This window comes from Gordionus sp. m RMFG-2023, chromosome 3 (assembly GCF_954871325.1).
Source record: "Gordionus sp. m RMFG-2023 chromosome 3, tfGorSpeb1-WG-v2, whole genome shotgun sequence".
NCBI lineage: Eukaryota > Metazoa > Nematomorpha > Gordioida > Chordodea > Parachordodidae > Gordionus > Gordionus sp. m RMFG-2023.
Window position 1 is genome coordinate 1,483,436 of NC_088777.1, and position 11,672 is coordinate 1,495,107.

The 11,672-nt window shown below is 31.1% G+C and overlaps 1 protein-coding gene across 1 annotated transcript; it reads right to left on the reverse strand.

Annotated features, from left to right (window-relative positions):
* Window positions 1-1,186: 1,186 nt before the first annotated feature.
* LOC135925938 (uncharacterized) lies at window positions 1,187-7,521 on the reverse strand. Its single transcript, XM_065461535.1, has 2 exons — window positions 6,376-7,521; window positions 1,187-2,504 (listed from the first exon to the last, which is right to left on the reverse strand). Exons 1-2 carry the CDS (start codon window positions 7,504-7,506, stop codon window positions 1,401-1,403), a joined length of 2,235 nt encoding a protein of 744 aa, XP_065317607.1. The 5' UTR covers window positions 7,507-7,521; the 3' UTR covers window positions 1,187-1,400.
* Between the last annotated feature and the right edge of the window lie 4,151 nt (window positions 7,522-11,672).

Genomic DNA, 11,672 nt, shown 5'->3' on the forward strand with positions numbered 1-11,672 from the left:
ACAAATATAAAATAAAATAAAATTACGAACGGAAAAAAATGGAAGAAATTATAAATGAATAATTCGGGGCAAGAATTTTTTTTTAAAACGTTAAATAATTGAAATTAGGGTGATCGCGATAAAAAAAAGGAGAGATTGTGCGTTTGGTTTGCCCCCATATGAGCCAGGATGATGTAGCCTACGATAGGCGGAAGGCGAAGCGGGTATCACCCATCGGGTAAAAAATATTTTAGAAAATTTTCATGACTCAGCCCTAAAGTAGGGGGTCATGTATATTATTAGAAGGTGCAAGGGGGTCAGTAATTCTGACTATTCATTCATTATGATGCATTCGAAAGCGTCGTTAAAAAGCAAATCAGCTGGAGCCGCCATTTTGGTAACACATATAGTAATTATTTTCATGTTAAAAACTGCCATTAAATTGATAACTCGCTTCCTTACTATCTCGATGATCCGGTAATTCTTTAATAAAGTTCGCATCAGATATTAGGAATATATTAGGCTCTCTTTTAAAATTTTAATGATGATCAGTGTAACCAAGATGGCGTCTCCAGCTGATTTGCATTTCATGTATACACTTTTAATGAATGAATCGTCAGTCTAGGTATTATATATGTCATTGGAAATACAAAATACTGGTAAAAATGTTTTCTTCTTAAATTTTGAATAAATGATGATGTTAGTATTTAATTTTTAAAAATATGTTCTGAGGAATTTATAATACACGGTATTTTTTTCCTTAGTCGCCCGCTCATTTGAATTCTCTTTACCCGCTAAAAAAACGCCCGTCAGCTGTTTAAAATTAACTCGCCTATTGCAAATCCTTTCTTTTTAAGGGATTATAAAAGAATCCTTTTTTTTTACGAACTTAAAACAAAACAAAAAAAAACAAGGCTTAAATTTGTTTTTTATTTTTTTAAAAACAAACAGGATTTAATGAATCGACTTGAGTTGTAAAATGATTGACAAGCGATGATAAAAAAAATTTACACCAAAATTATGATTGATTTATATTTGAGATTTATGTGACGATTAAATAATATTTAATTTCCGTTTGTTTTATAACTCCACCCAAAAAAACATAATTTAAAAAAAAAAAATATTACGTTAAATACATTCTTGAAATTGACAAGTAGATAGAATACTCTTATATTTCAAAAATAAGTAGCATGATAATCCGAATTATTAATTTGCTCTATATCTTTAATTATATAAAACCAAAATGGTAGCATATTATGATAGAAATAACAAAATAAAAATTAGGCACGGTTATAAAAGTTCGAACTATAATAAAAAAAAAATGGATGAAGAAAACAGGTGTTGGGATTTTATACTTTGATGCGTTCTTCATTGTTTCCCCCGAGGATCTGAATTATTATTTTTTATTAAAAAAACAACAACTATATTCTACGAATGAGAATCCCTACTAAACTTGTTGCCGATAATATTTGCCATTTATAAAGGTTTAATATAACAGAAGACGCTTCCCCTTTGGCCGAGACGAAAAATATGGGTCTTTTGTTGGTCGATTGGGTGGGCCTTCTATTAGGCCCCACGTATTTATCCGGATAGCACGTGTCATGGTCGATTCCGTCGCACAGCTTTAGATTTTCTAGCGCCGAAAGCTGCCTGAGAGACAGCTTGGCAGGCTCCTTCAAAATTAACCAAGTCACGGTTTCGTTGCAAGGGGGATTCGTGAGAGATCCCAGGTATTTGTAAAAAGGAGTGTTAGCAAGACTCTCCCACGTGATTTCGGGGAGTAGTAAGTTGAGACTGAAGGTAGAATTTATGAGGAATTTCGACTTCAACTCGTTATCCCTCGATTCCAAAGCGTCAGTTATGACGTGCAAATGCTTTGGCTCCGCCGCGCGTCCGTTCGGCTCTTTCTTTTCGTCGATTAATTCGTAGAACACGGCCACCACGGCGTAATTTTCTTTATCCGCGTTGCGACTCCTATGCACCAAGTGGACTTCTAGCGGGTAAAATTTGCCATCAATCGAATGCTCGGACCCTACCAGACTACCCCCGCCTACTCCCCAATGGAAGTGAGCATCCACGAATTCGTAAGGCGCGATTTTCCCATCCCCCGGCACTAACTCAAGGAAAGGCAATACACCGTCTACCCTCAAATTGAAACCGTAACTCTTTCTCTTGATCCTCCATTGGCCCGTCTCCAACTTATAATTCCGGAAGTAGAGGGAATGATTCTTGTAATCGACTTTGATGGTCTCGCTCGTTCTTATATCTATCGGTGACTGCATGGAATACGGTACCGCTTCTACTATACCCAAATTATCGACATATTTTTCAGTCTTAGGAAGCGGTCGAGTGTAAGGTACGTTAATGCATTGCGGGTAGTTTTTATTCCACGTTTCCGCGCCGCATTGACCTTCAGCTTTGGCCGCCTGAACAGTCCATGAGTTATCGCCAGTTAAATCGGTCAAGGCATGAATTATTAATGAAAATTTTAAAATTTTGAACAGAAATAGGATATTTACCATTCTCTTATTTTGGATGAAATGAAGAAATGAAAAATTTTAGATTTTATTTATTATAACACGTATTTAATATATTATGTAAATAAATTTTTTAAATTTTTTGAATTTTAATTTTACACATATTTTTTTATTAATGTAAAAGAAAAAAAATATTATGTTTATCTAAAAATATAAAAATCTGATAGTAGTTTTTAATTATTATATTAATTATATTTTATTTGTATACGATTGCATAAAAATGGTTGTAGAACTATTTAATGGAAGGAAGAAAAATAAACATGTGTTATGTACATTATTTTAATATTAGAGGCCATCCATAAAAATATATATATATGTGTAATATAAATTACTTTGCGACTAAAAAAGTAACTTGTCAAATGTCATTTTTCGTTAAACTTAATCAATCACTTTTTGTTTCTTGGTATCATTATGATTGGCATTCTTAGAATAAAATTGCTCTTGTTTAACCGCATTCTACATCGTGGAAAGCTGTGCGGTTTAATCCTTTATGTGCTAACGCTGGAATTTTGGCGGGTTTTCACGCGACTTATGCTACTAATTAGAGATTGTGGGGGGGGGGGGTTATACTATCGAGCGCTAATATCCTAAAGACTAGCTATCGCCAGCAGCCGGAAACGCTGAAATCCAACATATTCCTACATGTCTTACACCGATCCTCAGATTATATATATGATGGAAACTTAAATTACATTTGGATAATGTCACAAAAATATTTGGCCCAAATAAAGCTTATTATATTTTTTTTTATTTAAAAAAAAAATTTGTGCTTAGGTATTCTTTCTAGTAGAATGAGAAGAATCATCTTTAAAAAAATTAATTGTTATTCAGGAAATATACACAACGATTTAGCTGGTATGTTACATATATATTTTATTTAAAAATATTATTTTTATTATTATAAAAGAGAAATATAAAAAAATTATAGTATAAAATGATTTTTAGGTTATTTTATTATTCTATTAGAGTCATAAAAAAAAAATTTGTGCTTAGGTATTCTTTCTAGTAGAATGAGAAGAATCATCTTTAAAAAAAGTAATTGTTATTCAGGAAATATACACAACGATTTAGCTGGTATGTACATATATATTTTATTTAAAAATATTATTTTTATTATTATAAAAGAGCAATATAAAAAAATTATAGTATAAAATGATTTTTAAGTTATTTTATTATTCTATTAGGGTCACAGACACAAATTGTCAAAACAAAACCTTCTCAATAAAAAATGTATTTTTTTCAAAAAAATAAGATATAAAAGTAATAAATTAGTTTATTTTATATTTTTGAGAATTTGTCAAAATAAAAATACCTCAATTTTCAAAATAATTTTGTGGCCAAATATAGGCTATTTTCGCATTTTTTTTTCGATAAAGTTTTTAAATTTTGTTTTTATTTTAGATGTTTTGGACATGACCTTATAAATAGAAACAAATTATACATATATCCCATTAAAATTAAAATCATTTTTTTTAAGTATATACTTGAAATGTGTTTGTTTGACAGAAAATTTTTAAAATAAAGAATGATTGATTGATAGGAACCTTAAAATAGTATCACAATGATATATATAAAAAAATAAACTTAAGTTACTAAATGGGGTGAGCCAGCAATTACTAGAAACTTGTGCAGTAGCGTTATGAACGGGCTAAAAAAATGTCATTTTGAAAATGTTTGCTAGAAAAAAAAATTGGTATATTGTAAAAAAAGATCCTTTCTGAGTCTCCTCAGATTGTAGTAGAGTCTAATGACGTCTCACCGCACCTGTCAATCAAACTGTAATAAATAACTAACATTTCTGTAATGATAATATATAACTAATGTGCATACTAATAAAAGAAGTAAAGCAAAACATCTTTCAATTATTTCTAATAAAAAAAAACAAACTTAATTTATGTAGTATATCTATCTAATTGAATTTTGAATACCTATTGTTTTCTGTGCATGTTAGCGTCATTCTGTTTTTTTTCCGGAAATGCTTTAATTTTTTTTTCAACTCTGATTCTACCGGAAGCATTCTCATCATGTTTGGAATGAAAAGAACTTTTTTTGAACTTAATAATAATTTATATCATATTTATTTTTCATATATTGTCTTAATTAAAATCTATATTTAAATTATCATATTTGATTAGAGTTGTTATTAAATTACATGACTTTGACCATCTCTTTTGTGTCTTTAGGTCAAGCTTTTAGACTAAAAAAAATTGAATTAAGCTTCTAAGTTGAGTCTCAGCTTGAAGATTGATTAGAATATTTCTGGATAAAAATAATGGCTACGCTGTTTTATGGTTGACTAAAGATGGGCAGTTTTACAACAATAATTTTTAACTACTTAATACATGTAATAAAGATATTTAAAACAAAGATTTCGAGAGACATTGCATGACGATAAACTGAGAGATGTTTATAATATTAAATGAATTAGTGTTATAATTCGGGTTTTTAAAATATTTTAAAACTCAAGAAATATTAACTTTAGATCATTGTATCATACACATATTACATATCGTAATATTTATTAATGAAAGTCTTAAGGAGTTACTATCCAGTTAATACTGGGGTAAATGACCAATAAAAGCATGTAAGGTTTTGAAGTAGTCCGAAAAAAAAACTTTCTGCGCAAACTCGTTTAGCTCAAAAACTGTTACAGTTAAAAGCTTTGATTTTCAAATTTAATTTAATTTTTTTTTTGAGTAAGAATTGTATGATTTGTTTGATTAAACCCAATTTTATTCAAAATGGAATCAACGCCAGTCATGCCCACTTCTACACTAAATTTTGAACCGAAGGAAAACATATAATATGGTTTTTATTGTATCTATTTCGAATTCAACCATAACATACAAAATGTATAAGAAGTTTTATAGTTAATATTACATATTCAAAATGAAGGGAACATAAGAAAAATAGACTTATGGGTAAGCATTACAGTTATGACTAAGAAATATATAAAAATCAAATTGTCAGGCTCAGAGATAACAACCTGTATCAAGATCGAGTACTAGGTTCTAAGCCCCAGTTGGTGCATTTTTTTCGGATCAATTTTTTTTTTTACCGAAGCAAATATTACTTAGGATTTTCTCTACGTGAAATCCAAATGATAACTTTGCTGCAAAGAATGCTAATCAGTCATTTGAATCTTTTTGATTTCACTGCCAAATTTGTTTCGATACCCAAAAACGATCTGACCCTCATCCCTGCACCCCCAACTCAGGTATGAATGAGGGTTAGTCAGTATTTTTTTTTTTACAAAACATGGTTATTATTATTTGTTTGTTGTCATCATAATGGTATTTAAGTCATCTAGCATTATATTGTAATATCAAACACCGTATTTTTGTGTTACCTACTTTAAATTGACATATCAGCTATGACTTTTAATTAGGAAAAGTTGTATTTCCCTAAAGGGAACAAATTTGTCAAATATACAAATTGAAATTTTGTGCGTTATCGTAATGAACTAGATTTCTAAATTGCATATAATGAATGTTTATAATATTTCATAGAGTATTAAAAAACCTTGGAATTTAATGATAAATTATAAATCAGTGCAAATATTATACAACTAATATCGCTATATATTAAGTGTTTAAAATTTAAAACAATTAAAAATTAATTATGAATTTAGATATATACATCGAAAACCACTAAAATATAAAGAAAATGAAAGAAAGATAGAATTAAATTGAAGAGAAGAGAAGAGAAGAGATAATCCAATTGGAAATATTGGAGATGTATTCGATTGGTTCTTCCTTCTTGCATTTTTCTCCTCGCGGATTTATTATTTTAAACAAAAAAGAAAAGTATGGAAGTAAATTATAAAAAATTTAAATGAATCTATAAGTAGGAATTTCTATTTCTCCAAACTATAATTCACGTTAATTCCGAATAAACTTTTAAGCGATAATATTGACCAATCAAATAAGTTTATAGTCCTCGCAGCGGAAACTTTCCCATTGGCCGAGACAAAATATATGGGCCGTTTGTTAGTTGATTGGGTGGGCCTTCTGTTAGATCCCACGAATTTATCCGAAAAACACCTATGGTCCTTTTCGTTGCATAGCTTCAAATGCTCTAACGCAGTTAATTGTCGGAGAGAGATTTTGGCGGGTTCCTTCATAATCAACCATGTGACCGTTTCGTTGCAGGGCGGAGCCGTAAACGATCCCAGGTATTTGTAGAAAGGGGTGTTGACGTCACCCCGCCAAACAGTTTCCGGTAATAGGAAGTTCAGGCTGAAACTGGAGTTTATAGAGAATTCGGACTTCAACTCATTTTCGCTCGATTTCAGGGTATCGGTTATGGCTATCAAATTCTTTGGTTCTGGCACGCCTGCATTCGATCCCTCTCTCTCGTCGATTAATTCGTAGAACACTGCCACCACAGCGAATTTATCTTTATTCCCGATTCGACTCCTATGCACTAAGTGGACTTCTAACGGGTAAAATCGGCCGTCAATCGAATGTTCGGATCCCACCGCGCTTCCACCGCCTACGCCCCAGTGGAAATGTGCTTGCACGAACTCGTAGGCTAGCGGGTTCCCACCCCCAAGTGTTAATTCGATGAAAGGCAATATACCGTCTACCTTTAAAAGCAACCCATAACGAGTTCTCTCTATTCTCCAACGGCCAGTGCCAGAACTATCTAATTTATAATCCCTGAAGCGCAGAGAATAATTATTGAAATCGACTTTGATGGTTTCGCTCGTTCTAATATTGATCGGTGACTGCATAGAATATGACGGTGATTCTACTATGCTACTACCAAGATTATTGCCGATTTTTTCTGCCGCGAGGGGCGTTCGAGTGTAAGGGACGTTAATACAATGAGGGTATTCTTTACCCCACGTTTCTACTTCTATATACGAAAAGTCGACATCGCCCCGGACTAGCCATATGTTATCGCGCGTAAAGTTGTCATAAACACGGATTATTAAGGTTATGAATAATCCTAATTTAAAATTGATAAGAAATCGGATATTTTTCATTTTAATTTAAAAACCAATTTTAAGATATCGAAATGGCTTTTTGGCTTATAATAAATGTTAATACAAAATAATTTTCAAATTTCTATAAAAAAAATAATAATATTGTATTTCTATAATTTATTTATATTTAAAATTTTCGCCGTCAATTTCTTAAACTTATTTGATAAGTTTTTTAATATTTTTTTCGTCGTCTTTTAAAAATTTTTCTATCAATTTCTTAAACTTAATTGATAGGTTTTTTAATATTTTTTCGTCATCTTTTAAAATTTTTTGTATCAATTTCTTGAACTTATTTAATAGTTTTAATATTTTTTCGTCGTTTTTTAAAATTTTCACCGTCAATTTCTTAAACTATTAGGTTTTAAATATTTTCTTTTCGCAAATATATAATTATCAAATTGTCACTATGTCATTTTATTTTTTCTTATTTTTATTTATTTTTTGTCATTTTTTTAAATTTTAATTTTCCTTATTTTATTTTTGTCAATCTTTTCCTTAGTTTTCTTTTAAAAAAACTATTTTTTTTTGTCGTATTTAATTTTATCTATAATTTTTTATTTTTTTGAAAAATTTTTAATCATTTTCCTTATATGGTTTTTTTTTTGAAATTTATTTATATCATAGCCCACAATGTTCCTATACCTATGACATATAATAATACCTAGACTGACGATGCAGTCAGCGTCGTTGAATGCAAATCAGCTGGATCCGCCATTTTGGTAACCCGTATAGTAATTATTCTCACGTCAAAAACTACTATTTAAATTGATAAATTGCTTCCTTAATTATCTCGATGATCAGGCATTTCTTTTATAAAGTTTAGGTTCAATCATAGGATTGGCCTCTCTTTCAAAATTTTTTTTTTTTTAAAATAATGATACGTGTAATCGAAATGGCTTCCCCAGCTGTTTTCGTTTGATGTACACTTCTAATGAATGCAACGTCAGTCAGTCATTGTGTCCTACTTCACTAGCGTTATCAAAAACCCCAACTAGGGTCGGAGCCTCGAGATTTGGTAGATGGAGGTTCAAATTCTTTCTTTGCCATCTACGAGCAAAATTTCTAAGCTTTGCACAACACTATTTTAGCTAAAATCTTAATTGGGTAGTCTTTACTCTTTAGGAATAGAACAAAGTAGGGCTTTTTAAACAACATTACTAACTGTCTTACAATTAATCTTTCTTCTTTTTTTATATATTGAATCCCATTTTTTCTTATTAATTTAATAATTTTAAACTGTATACTAGTATTTAGGAACATATCTCCTTATCTAGTGTTGTTAATTTGCTAGATCACTTAAAACTAACGACCCAGTTTTGTGCTCAGGCCTGCTCTGAGCACCAACCCTTAGCACAGACCCGTAGTACAGACCCGGGGTTCGCGCTCAGATCTGGTTTGATCGATTTTTAGACCCAAATATAAGGTCTGGGGTTTACATAACCAACCAATTAACGACACTATTCTCACCCTTTAGTGTTAGGTGCACTACTTAGTTTTTCTAAGAGTAGGTGTAGAAACAGCTGTTTTAGTATTATTTTTTTTATAAAGGTTTTTAATTAACTTGATATTCCTGAAATGACATGGTCCTAAGCACTCTATAGTTCTAGTGAATTTTCTGTGATGAAATATTAAAATTTTATCAGCGCCGTGTTTAATTATTAGCTTAGATTTTATAAGCTTTAACGTGATTGGTAGATTGCTTATATGATATCATATTTAGAAAAAAAATATACATTTTGTTAAAAATAATCACTCCTCCTCTGGTGACGGCTATGAATCTTTAAATAATTTAAAATTGTAACGTCCTTGAGAGTGTCATTTTTTTGACTCTTTTGAGCAATTAAGTTTTGATTAGGTAGCCTATTCCCCAAAATAAGCAAATATGTTAAAACCACGATAATACTTTTGGGATTTCCTATTTTCCGTTATACCTAATGGATCTTAATTATTATTTGATGGCGCAAAAATGTCTATACATGTGAAGTCCCAAAACATGTGTTTCCCTAAATCCCCGGCAGAGCTTCAACCAAGAATTTCCAGCTGAGGGGAGGAGCAACTGTTTACTTAGGTGGGGTTGGGTGGCGATATTTTTAAATAAAACAAACAGACACTCATATAATTTTTTGGCTAATAGCTAAATTCCATACCATTTTTTTCCATGAGCCATTATTACTAAATTATGTTTTATGTCGATCCTCCATCTATTCTCTAGTGCTAGAACCGAACTTTATGATAGTGTAGAGAAATGAGATCTAACAAAAAGCAGTTGATTCATCATGATGGACTGCCGAAGTTAGCATTTATACAAATCTTTAAACGTGAGATGATACTTTTTTTTAATATTCATAATATTTACCATATTTTCAAAATTATTTTGTGTTTTTATTTTAAAGTTTCTGGAGCTAAATAATCATTTTGCTATTTTCATTTCATGACGTAACGTTTTTCCATATTTAAGTTTGATAATGATTCCAATGAGAGACGGCAATTCTGATATACTTATGACTCCCCCTAATGCCACTGAGCTGATGCTATGAGCTGGCTTTTGTAAAGCGATTTAGCCTGACTCCCAAAGAATAACGGAATTAAATGAGGTAGAAGTCCGTTCATTAACTAATTATGTTAACAAAGATCATTCAATGCCAGCGATGGGATTGGAAGCAATAATTATGTATATTTGTAGGATCACGGAGATCGACTGACCTGAGTAACATTCAATTCTTCAGCTGATGAGGGGAAATTTGCTACATAATTCTTTGGACCTATAAATTTTATATTTATAGATATTGAGTTGAAAGCGTTAATGTAACACGATTATCGACATATACTTTACTTATTAAGCGGGCGATTTAAATGGTGCAAACAAAATTCCATGGCAGAAATGATGCTGACAATATTTATGGTGGAAAGAAGTGATTTGAAAGGTATATATTGATTAATATGAAATATCATTTATTTTCAACCAATAGGAAATGGGGAAGCTTATTATATAGGGAAATTTAGTTTTTGCGTGTCATTGTTTTCTAAGTATTAGCCACATTACGTGCATATGATTTAATGATGCATTAATTAGAAGCTACAAATGCTTGGCTTTTTTAGGCCTTATTTTTTATTCAAACACTAGTGGACCCTTTCCCATATTAATTTAATGGTAGAAAGACTCTAAGTAATTATTCTTTATAGAAGGTTGCAAGACTCCATATTTGTTACTCACAGTCGGTTTTTATACGAGTAAAAACTTTGAAAAAATTTATTCTGTTTTTCTTATTTAATTGGCTATCCTTAAGCTAGATATCGTATTCGTATTTTAACTTGCACCATTGCAATGACCGATCTGTGGCTCGTGATTGGGTATTTGTCCAAGCTACCCCGCCCTGTCAGATTATTTTGATCGGTTGGTTAAAATTTTACAAAAAAAATCCCTCCTTAAAACCCTCAAAATATTTTTTGCACTCTGCCCATCACATTTTTGGAGATCTGCAAAAAAACCGGGCTCGGGCCGGGTTTGAAATATTCGACCCGATGGAGATCACTAATCTCTATATCTAATTTTTCCCCAATATGAATTCAAAGGCTCTTGTCTCTGTCCTTCTATGGCTACATTTTTGTAACAAACCGTTTTATAAATCAATCGAATATTTTGTAACCGATATATAATATATCATAAATAACGTGTTAATTTTTTTTTGTTGCGAATTTACTTATATTCATATTTATTTCAGAAAGGGTTTTAGTAATTTATTTAAATTAGACGGCGCTTAAACAATACAAAATAAATATATATAGTAATCCTATTTTCAAATAGGCGCGATAATTTTAAATCGACTAATTCTGTTAAATCTTTTGTCCCTAAACCCAACCAATAAATGTAAATTTCTTCCAGATTCCGGCTCTATTGCCCCCTCCCCAATGACATATAATAATAGCCTAGACTTATGCATTCGTAATAATGTACTTGAAAGTGTCGTAAGAGAAGCGCTGCTAACCAGTCATATTTGATTTCATAGCTCAATTTGTGTTAGTACCCAAAAAACGATCCGACCCCCTAACCCAACTCAGGTATGGGCCAGGGTTTTATAAAACATGGTTATCATTGTTTATTCGTTAAGCCATTGTAGCTTTATTGATATATCAAACACCGAATATTTATGTTACCAACTTTAAAT

Bases quoted from the DNA above. Each gene is read 5' to 3' on its own strand.
- LOC135925938 (XM_065461535.1), bottom strand. From the start codon at position 7,506: ATGAAAAATATCCGATTTCTTATCAATTTTAAATTAGGATTATTCATA. The intron at 2,505-6,375 runs TAGAAATTCCTA...ATCCAAAATAAG, and splicing joins TGAATTATAGTTTGGAGAAA to AGAATGGTAAATATCCTATT.